At 43.8% G+C, this 10,383-nt stretch overlaps 1 protein-coding gene across 1 annotated transcript; it reads right to left on the bottom strand.

The window, feature by feature from the left end:
• Positions 1 to 4,662: 4,662 nt before the first annotated feature.
• PSMD10 (proteasome 26S subunit, non-ATPase 10) lies at positions 4,663 to 10,324 on the bottom strand. Its single transcript, XM_054996500.1, has 5 exons — positions 10,194 to 10,324; positions 8,436 to 8,534; positions 6,906 to 7,052; positions 6,652 to 6,818; positions 4,663 to 5,434 (listed from the first exon to the last, which is right to left on the bottom strand). The coding sequence occupies exons 1-5, from the start codon at positions 10,311 to 10,313 to the stop codon at positions 5,281 to 5,283; spliced, it is 687 nt and encodes a 228-aa protein (XP_054852475.1). The 5' UTR covers positions 10,314 to 10,324; the 3' UTR covers positions 4,663 to 5,280.
• Positions 10,325 to 10,383: the final 59 nt, after the last annotated feature.

Here is a 10,383-nt window from a genome sequence, read left to right as displayed (position 1 = left end):
GGGGGTGTGAACCTCGCATGGAGCCAGGTCCCTCTCTCCAAGGCATTACAAAACCAAGTTTTTAAAGGAAAGATGTGTGATGCTGGTGGTGGAACTCAGTAGGTTGCCCTTGGAGAAAATGGTCACATGGCTGGTGGCCCCGCCCCCTGATCTCCAGACAGAGGGGAGTTGAGATTGCCCTCCGTGCCGCCGAGCGGTGCGGAGGGCAATCTCAACTCCCCTCTGTCTGGAGATCAGGGGGCGGGGCTACCAGCCATGTGACCATTTTCAAGAGGTTCGGGAACTCTGTTCTACCACGTTCCAGCAGAAAAAAAAGCCCTGCCTGGAGCTCTGTCACTGGTAGCTGATGAATTTGGGCCTTAGCCCAGAATTGCATCCGCCATGCATCTGCTCACTCTTAGGCTGCTCTGAGATAGAGATGTGGGCCCCAGTGGACCCCGCAGACAACAGAGAGCTGTCCAGGCAGCCAGCCTTTTTTTAATTAAACCAGTCCTGCCTTTAACAGTAGCTTGCCAGAGTCCTTTCACCTTCAACAGATGCAATTTTCCAGAGACAGACAGTGGTAGGAAAAGCTTCTTTGGCTTCATTTCTGCTTTCCAGCCGAAAGGGGAACATCCAGTATCCAGCTGCTTTAGCATGTTGATCCTTGTAGGTGAAATTTAACATGGGTCTGTTCTGTATCAACGTGTTTCCCTTTTGTATAGAGTACTTGGGCTGACCAGTATCAGGACCAGTTCACACATTCAAACACTTGGTGCCAGCCAACGTTTGGTGAGCCACCCCAGCTCGTTTACTATCTTCTAGTGCCGCTTCTACCAGAAGGCATTTGCCTAAGACACTGGATCCCACAGCACCCATGTGCTTTCAAACACCTACTTCCTTTTTCCTCAAACGCCTCCTCTCTAAATCAAATTCTAGCCCCGCTCTACTTCAGAGTAGCAGGTACCTTCAGAAGAGCCCAAGAAGCATTACCTTTGGGTTTGCAGGGAGCGCCTATTTGGAAACAGCCTCCTCCTCCACAAAAGGATGCTCGACTCAGAATCTCCTAACATGTTGTGGAATCCCCTAGCACTGGGGGACTGGACCCAGTCCCATTGCGTTGTAAACATTCTCAAAATTCCAAAACTACTTGTAGGTTCCACAAAGCTGGGAATCCTTGGCTGAATATCATCAAGGTTCATTCACCTGCCCACTAAGTGTACAGCTTCCTTTTCTAGCTTAGATGGCACAAAGGACCAGATCACTGTGTCATGTGCATCATCACTTAGTCCATTTTCAAAAGGGTTACAGTAGCCCGTCACCATTACATGGGTGTACGATGGAGCCAACTCAACCCCCCGCCACACACACACACTTGTGAACAAGCTCCGAGGCAAGAGCTGCTGGCTGACGCTAGCAGTTTCATACGTAAGACTTTTACTGGACAGTAAATTCCATTAATCCCAATGCATGTTCCTTCCTTTAAATAAATCTGGGATCCTACTGCCACGTCCTCACATAGGCTGCTTCCATACACATTGGATAATCCACTTTCAATACTCTTTAGTGAACATTTGGAACTGCTTTTCCATGTGTGGAATAAAAAATCCACTTCCAAAGGATTGCTAAAGTGCATTGAAAGTACATTATTCAACGTGTGTGGAAATGGCCATAGTAAATTCAATTGTGAATTCAATAGTAAATTCAATTGATATCAGTGGGCTTAGACTGGAGTAACTCTGCTTAGGATTGCATTATAAGTGCCCTTGTCCTGAAAGCATCTTTTAATTCCCTGACGAGCCAGCCACACAACCTGGAAGCTTAAAACTTTCCTTCAGCTTCTCCCATGACGAGGCAGTGCAGCTTGTGCAGGGGGGCCAGACAGCATCCCCCCCCCCCATGGCTGTGCCTCTGTTGGTAGATTTCCCTTGCTGGATTTGGAGACTGGTACACATTTACTCCGTGTACATACGTCGATACATGTATATACATTTATCAATCCCAGTTTAAAATGTACGTTTCGTTAAATTGTTTTGGTGGAAAATAGCAAATAATTGCCTTTAATGAAAGTTTTAAAGAAACGTGTATTTTCTTATCCTACAATGTATATACTACATCCTACTTGGAGGTCACTTTCAGAGCTATCATCCCAGTGGAATAATTACTTCAAGAGGAATTGTGTTTGGCCAAGTTACGGGCCTTCCATTTCAGTACAATATTGTCTGCTTTATAATTTTGTAAGTTCTAAATGTGTTGTAACAATTAAACGAAGTAAGTTCTCTGAAATGTATCACCTGGACGGTCTACACCTCCCGAAAATGAGTGTCTGAGTTCAGGACTTGCTGTTCTCAATGGCATTTACTTTTGCAGTCATCAAAGCAGAAATTGCAGGTTGCAGTTTTGGTTCAGAGAAAAGAGATCCAAAGGCAACCATAGAGGCAACCCAAAAAATTACAAAGTAATGGCTTGAAACTCTCCAGAAGACTTCAAGAAACTAAAAGTTAATCAGAACATAGGGACTAATGTTCTTCTGAACTCCCGCACTCTGCCTTTCAAAGGCTCTGTGTGCCTCAGTGAGCCACGGAGAAAGATCTACACTACAAATAGCGGTTATAATTTTAAAGTAACTTGCCATTTTATCTTTGTGCAAACACAAAACCTTTTTTTAACAAGTAGCACAGGCCTAAGTTAATGCACTGTGTCTTCTTTGCTTCGTCTTAAAATTGTTACTTTCTGTAGACTTAGCATTTACATCATGCCCAACATGTTTTCCTCCCCCGCCCCCTTTTTTTCGTTTGAGTTTACATCTCTCCTCATGATGAGTCTGAGGAAACTTCAGGAATTGCTCACTACTTAGTGACCTCCTTAGTCAGACCAAACTAAAGATATTAACCTGCAGTTGTTTTCAGTAATCAAAGATCCTGTTGCACTTACAACTGAGTCAGTTGATGGCCACCCTGAACTCCCAGCTCACAAATGACTCTTGTACCATCAGTCTTTGGGTTTCACAGAACACATTTAGAAGACAGTGGAGACTTAGTTGGAGAGAGTTCGGAATCCAGACAATCACTCTTTGTAATCTTGCATTTGTTGACTGCCCAGTTCCAACTCCGGTGTGCTTCCCTATTTCTTTGCTCTCTGCCACTCGTTTTTATATTAAAAAATTCAAAACCTGAATTTTGTAATCAAAATAAATAGATGCACATTTGTGTAACTTACTGTGATTTCTTATTCTGACCCACAAGATTTTTTGTGAGGACTCTTGAGTGGTAGAAATGGATGTACTGTTAATTTCTGAAGACCAAAGAATGCTGTAGCTATAGTGTTAACTCTATGGAACCAGGGCACGGTGCAGTAAGTGACATCAGTTATGGATATGACACAATATACAGGGGTATGCCTAGAACACTGAATCTAGTCTTGAAAGGTTACCACTAACTGGCAATGGTTCCCCTATCTGAGAGGAGAACCAGAGCAATCCCAGATTCTCATGTGGATGGAACGTAAGCTTTCCCACAGAGCTCGGAGCCCCCACTTCCTGTAAACATACCTTGGAAAAGGCAACCGACTTCCAATCTGAAGTCAAGATCACGGTTGAATTCTCCCGCATTAGCCCAACCTCCACTACCGTATTGCACTGAGGGGAAACAGGATGTCAACCAAGATGACAGCAACCTATTTCTGACCATCATGTATTTTAAAGTATAAAAGCATACAGGAAAATGTAGATGATTAGGCATCTAGCAAACTGGAATATAAGCTTCTGCAAATATATACTACTTAATCAAGCTTAATTTCACTGGAACCCTTAATGGAGTTAGGAAAGAGGGGGAAAGGTTTTTTTCTTACTCTTAATTTTAACAAAACATTTAGCTGTAGCTTAATCTTCATTTTCTAGGTTTACTTTAGACCATCGGTGGCACCTACACTATCATAGACCGTGTACATCGACTTTTCTACTAGCAATTCTGTATTTTTCCTATAACTTGCGTTTAGGGTCTGTAATTTACACACCCTTGGGCTCAGCTTTGATTCATCATTTTATTCAGAGGGCTGCATGATCCTTTCATTGCTACTAAGGGTACTAAAAGTTTACTAAACTATAATGATGGAAGAAAATGATCCATTTCTACTCACCAAGTTCCTAAATTCCAGATGTGTATGATTATGTGAGCTTAGTTGACAGCTGAACAATTTCAGTGTCATCTTTTACTCTTAAGTTGAAAAAATTATTTTGAAGATTCCTAATCCTACTCAAGAAATTTTAGAAATTTTCAACCACACCAGGCCACTTATAAAAAAATTGTTAGGGGCTATAGGGAGAACAGAAGTTCTGTATCTATATTTTGCTGTATCTATAGTTTAGTTGCTGCATTTCAGAAAAGAGCTTAGAACTTAAAAGAAACAAAGAAAAGCTGCAATGATGACTAAAATGCGTAAGTTATGAAATAAGCAGGAAAAATTCATTTCCATTTCTCAGCTTTGGGACTAAATCCATCAATGTAATTCTATTTACAACAAGATTGACCTGGAGTAACAAGTCAGGAATGTGCCAACAGAGAAAAAGCGTAAAGGCAAAAAAGTTTGCTGTGGATAGTCTTAACACAGAACATACAAACATTTTGCCTCATTGGCAAACATTTATACTTGAAACTTACTGCTAAAGAACAGAGAAGCTAAAACCAAGACACACCATTATTTTAATAAGCAGGCCATTGCAATAGGCAGTCCCCAGACAGTAAACTTTCTGCACTCCAAGGTGATACTACACTTTCTTTCAGAAGACAGAAACCTATTTCTAAGTTGCGAGCTTGCAGTTCTACCAACTGTTTACGCTCACGGTCTTCCCTCAATGCTCCAGGCCAGTTGCTCTCTAAGCAAACCCCTCTTCCACTGTTATTCAATAAGCGCCAGGATTTTCCTCCATCATGTTTTATTTCATACAACCTTGCTGGCACTTGAATTTAAAAAAGAAAAGGTAACGGACGACTTTTAGACTTAATGGCTGCTTTGGGGTACATGATAAATACTGTCTGCTGTGGCAAACAAGCTTATTTGGGAAAACTGCCATCTGGAGGACATTGGTACTTAAAGGCCCTCATGGAATACAACTCGGGAAAGGCATCTTCTCATTCTGGTGCCAGCACATTCATTTTCCAAGGTGGCAGGAACAAGAAGATATGGCCACAGATGATGTAGGGATGGACAACAGATGAAGTGGCCATTCCAGTTGGGAACCAAAGATCTGCCAATATATTCCAGAGGTTCATCAAGAGCAGAGTTCCAGCAGATGGACAACAACTAGCCTTCAACCAGCCTCCTGAGGATGGAACCCAGACCACCTTTTGCTATTTGCAATGGAGTCTTTTCTTCTTTGTTCTCAATATAGATGCTTGCTCCATGGGACACCAAGAGCTTGGCCTCATCCGCTCTCTCTTCATCACAGGCTAAATGGCTGTAAACAAGACCAAGAATTACCAGTTCCGCCCAAGACACAAATGCTAGGCCACAACAATCTGGTGTCACATTCGTAAAAAAACACTTAACTCAAAAACTCACAACCCTTCATTATTTGAACCTCAATGGTATTTAGGAGTCTAGGCCTGCATTCAGATAACCATGAACAAACCACAGTTTGTTTGACATGAATGAGCCTCAGCAACGTGGACCCATGTGTTCCATGAGCCCCCTTCCCATGCAGGTAGAGCCACGACTGAGAATTTCCTGGTTTAGGAAGTTCTTGATGTAGCCCCAGTTTATTGTGACATCCAATTTCAGGTGTTCAGGTAGCTGAGATGTTCAGCCAAGATTAAATGATGGTTTAAAGTAGTACGAAAGTAGTACAAAAAGAGAACTCCATTTGTGAAGGTGTATGCATTCAGACGTGACAACAGATTGGAATCAGTTCGAAAGCTTCATAAAGTAGACAATCTTAAATCATGACATGCACATGAGAGGAGGACACAATCCAAGAGCTTGAGAATATAAGGCTTATTAAAATCAGGAACAAAATGTGGTTTATTTGGGGTGTCTAAGGCTCAATTCAGTCAAACAACAAGGACAAAATTCAACTATCACATGGCAGTTGGGAGAGACAAGGTATTTATTTTTATTTGTCCCACCCTTCAGCCACACTGCCACCATGAAGAGAATGAGATCTTATGTACATTGTATATTACCCTCAAAAGGTATGTATATTTTTACACTTGGTTTATGGAAACAATAAGTGTCCATAAATGTAAAATTTAATTTAGTCTACGATGGCAATCCTGTGCACATTTATATCTTATTAAACTCGGTGGGTGTACTTTATTATTTATTTCTAAAGTTTATGCCCCACCCTCCCCACAAGCGGGCTCAGGGCAGCTAACAAAAAGAAAAACACTGCACATTAAAATCATAAACAGTTATCTAAAAACAGTATTTAAAAGCTCAATACAATACAAAGACCAAGATTGGTGCCATAAACGGTACTACAGACTACATTAAATTTTCCACATAAACATGCTTCAAATGACATTGTATAAGATTCTGGGCCTGTGAAGGTTTTTAAAAAGCCAGTTCCTGGCTCTGAGAAGAGGGAAGAAAAATCTGAACATGAGAAAAGAGTTTGTGTTCTAAACCCCCCTAGAACTAGCATATGCCATATGCCACAAGTACAGTTGCACTTACAGAGCAGTGTTTCCCTCGGAATCCTGTAGATTGACCGAGGCTTTGTGCTTCAAAAGGATCTGTATCATTTTCAGATTTCCTTTGGCTGCTGCTCTGTGGAGTGGAGTAGATTCCAAGTGATCCTTTGCATCTGGATTAGCTTTATTCTCTAGCAGCATCAATGCGATCTAAGCGTGAGAAAATGGGAAAAGCTGATGCAACTGGGTGTTCCATGCTAAGTGACAGAAAGGAGGGGCAATACACAAACCTCTTACCTCCTGCTTATTTTTGGAGGCTGCATAATGCAGAGGTGTGCAGCCGTTCTGATTGACGGCATTCACCTGGGCGCCTTTCTTAATCAGAGCTTTCACAATTTCATCTCGGCCAGCTGATGCTGCAATATGCAGTGGAGTCCAGCCAGTCTGAAGGCACCAAGAAAACAAGACACACAAACCCTTACTCTTCAGTGGGCAGAAGAATGATCTGTTTCAAAGAAATGACCCCAATTCTTTGCACTGGCAAAAGGGAAAGAGGACATCACGAGGGAGAGGAAAATGAGTTACCCACCGTAAGTCCTTGTGGGCACCCCACTTGTAATACTCCTGTAACTTATTTCACAGACTGCCTGCTTTACAGAAAAATCCTATGCAGAGTTATTCCAGTCTAAGCCCATGATCAATGAGCTTAGACTGGAGCAACTCTGCTTAGGATTTCACTGTTCGTCACTGACTGCAGACTGCAGACATACCCAATGCCTACACAAGATGAAACTGTTGTAGTCATATAATATGAAATGTCCAAAAAGTATTCACCCTCCCCAGGCCTCCTCCTGGTCATGGCTACTCCCCCCCATTCCAATCTTGAGCTAGTTACTCTTACTTCTAATGTAGGCCTTCTACTGCTACTGCCAGTTCCTTATTTAATTACAAGCAGGGCTTTTTTTCAGCTGGAACGCGGTGGAACAGACTTCCGGAACCTCTTGAAAATGGTCACATGGCTGGTGGCCCCGCCCCCTGATCTCCAGACAGAGGGGAGTTGAGATTGGGCAATCTCAACTCCCCTCTGTCTGGAGATCAGGGGGCGGGGCCACCAGCCATGTGCCCATTTTCTCCGAGGGCAACCCACTGAGTTCCACCACCTCTTTTCCCAGAAAAAAGCCCTGATTATAAGTGACTGTAAGGATTGGAGAGGCGTGACTATTCTTGCTAAGCAGGCCTGCTTACATTAGAAGCTTGAGGGGTAGCAAGAGGGTGAATTCATTTGCCAAGACAAAAGTGCCCTTTGGAAGAGACAGTCTTGATGTACAGCTTCCTTTTCACATGGTGAACTGTTTGCTGTATGAAAGCTGGTGAATGTATTAATTACTGCATTTATATTTATTTTATTTTCAAATTCATGTGCTGCCTTTCTGCCTAATGAGGGTCACTAAGGTAGCTTAGCACCCGCCCCCCCCCCCCCAAATCTAAGGTAGCTATATAGGCTGCTGTCCATAACCCAAAGAGGTCAAGTAGGATTCCCAGGAGATTTTTTATGCAGGCACTGACTGGATTCAGGCCTCCTTAGCAACAGTTAGGATGTTTTTATGTGTGACTTATCAGAGGGAAAAGGGGCTGAAAACCTCACCTCACACTGGCATACTAGGAGGTGCCCAGACTCCCACCTCAGATAACACGTCAAAAATACTCATTATGTCACTGATGTCTCTTAGAATACGCTAGAAGTTGGAAGTGAAGCTAGCAGGCTAAGAAACCATATGAACTAGATTCTGTATAGATAACTCCTCAAAAAAACCCATGTATACTTACATCATCTTTGTCATTAACAGAGACTCCCAGACCTAGCAAGAGGTCAACAATGTCTGTGTGTCCAGCTGAACAGGCCCAATGAAGGGCTGTCCTGTTATCCTAAATGTGACAGACCAGAAAAGGAGCATCAGCACACCAGAAACTGACCTTGTTAGAATAGAGAGAGACAGCACAGGATCATTTGCAAACCAGGAAAACACAATCTAGTGGTTAGAGGAGAAGGGCCAACTTGGGGGGCCACTGTATTTTCAAAATTGCCCCAGAAATCACTTCAGATTGTTCAAGCCTCTGCCCTGATATAGGGTCAGATGTCATCACACTAATAACATATCACAGTTACAGAGAGCTTCTACTGTCAGGCATACCATTAAACTCAAATACATAAACATATATAAAAAAAGGTAAAGCACCGAGTCATTACTGACCCATGGCGGGGACGTCACATCACAACGTTTTCTTGGCAGACTTTTTACAGGGTGGTTTGCCATTGCCTTCCCCAGTCATCTGCACTTTACCCCCAGGAAACTGGGTACTCATTTTACCGACCTCAGAAGGATGGAAGGCTGAATCTACCTTGAGCCAGCTACCTGAACCCAGCTTCCGCCAGGATCGAACTCAGGTCGTGAGCAGAGCTTGGACTGCAGTACTGCAGCTTACCACTCTGCGCCACAGGGCTCTTATTAAAACTTATATAAAGCATACTACAAACCTCAAAATAAAGATGTGGATTGAAAGTGGATTTTCTCTATTACAGAGAAGAAAAAAAGAACGAAGCTTCTTTTTTATCTGAAAGCGAAACTGCAAGAAAATTTCTGACGTTTCATGAGAATCTGCTATGGCCACCTGGGGCTGCTAAGGCCTGCATTGTATAGCCATCCTGGGTTTAGCATGCTGGGTTTGAATAAAGGGAGAAAGTGCAGGCTGAAATCACCACTCAACTGCAAAATTCTTCAGGTGAAATAATCAAATCTGAAGTGACATTACACCCAGGGGATTCAAACTTCCTCTGAGCATGTACAGAATGCATCCTTCAAATAGATTTAGAGCAAAGACTCTACGCGAGACGCCTCAGCACGTGCTGGTCAAGTGTAGGGAGATGCAATGTTAGCCAGGAAGCATAGTTTAAAAGACAGAGCCAGCTGAGATTGCTCCTCAGAGGGTTTGTTAATTTCATCTTTGCCTCCCCAAAGGCTCTGTCAATTTCTCCTCTCCGGTCTAAACCTGTGTAGGGTAGCAACCAGCCGGCAGCAAGGAATGGAAATGGGCTGGAGCTGCCTTCCAGAGCCAGTCTTGGACCTGGAGAGGTTATAATGGGCTGAAGTTTCTCTCCTGGCATTTCACAGCCCCTTCACACAGCTCCAGTGTATAGCAAAGCCTTTGCCCTGCTGCGGGATCTGTCTTTTAAAACTTCCCTTCTGGCTACCATTACTTCTCCGGACACTTGTTCTTCAAGTTTCAGATGTCTTGTGGAGAGAGATTCTGAGTGGAAGGGATTTGGAGACTCGTCTGCATAAGGTTGCCAACAGCAGGTTGGAAAATTCCTGGAGGTTTGGTGGAGTCATGGGAGGGAGAGATTTGTGGGGGGAGGAGGGGAGCTCAACAGGATAGAATGCCATAGAGCCCACCCTCCAAAGCAGCCGATCTCCCCAGGGGATCTGAGCATAGTTTGGAGATCGAACATAACTCCAGAAGATCTCCAGGCGCCACCTGGAGGTTGGCAACCCAGCCCCCTCCACGCCCAACGGCTGCCAGGCCCACCTGATCGGCGCGCGACGCCAGGCCCCGGTTGGCAGCCAGGCGCTCCTTCAGCTCGTCCAGCTGCCCTGCGTAGGCCAAATTGCACACCTCCACGTTGGACACGGAACCGCCACCCTCCATAGCAAACGCCTCCCTGGCCAACCCCGACGCTTAACAGCGGAAGTCGGCGGAGCCTCCTCGGTGCAACCAA

The sequence above is a fragment of the Eublepharis macularius genome, chromosome 13 (assembly GCF_028583425.1).
Source record: "Eublepharis macularius isolate TG4126 chromosome 13, MPM_Emac_v1.0, whole genome shotgun sequence".
Lineage (NCBI taxonomy): Eukaryota > Metazoa > Chordata > Lepidosauria > Squamata > Eublepharidae > Eublepharis > Eublepharis macularius.
Note: the sequence above shows the minus strand (reverse complement) of the source record. Positions and strands in the feature narration are given on the sequence as shown.

What these genes read in the sequence shown, in the direction of transcription:
- PSMD10 (XM_054996500.1), bottom strand. Translation starts at nt 10,313, where the DNA reads ATGGAGGGTGGCGGTTCCGTGTCCAACGTGGAGGTGTGCAATTTGGCC. An exon ending in CTGTTAATGACAAAGATGAT is followed by an intron (nt 7,053 to 8,435) that starts GTAAGTATACAT and finishes TGGTGCCTTCAG; the next exon opens with ACTGGCTGGACTCCACTGCA. An exon ending in CCTCCAAAAATAAGCAGGAG is followed by an intron (nt 6,819 to 6,905) that starts GTAAGAGGTTTG and finishes TCTCACGCTTAG; the next exon opens with ATCGCATTGATGCTGCTAGA.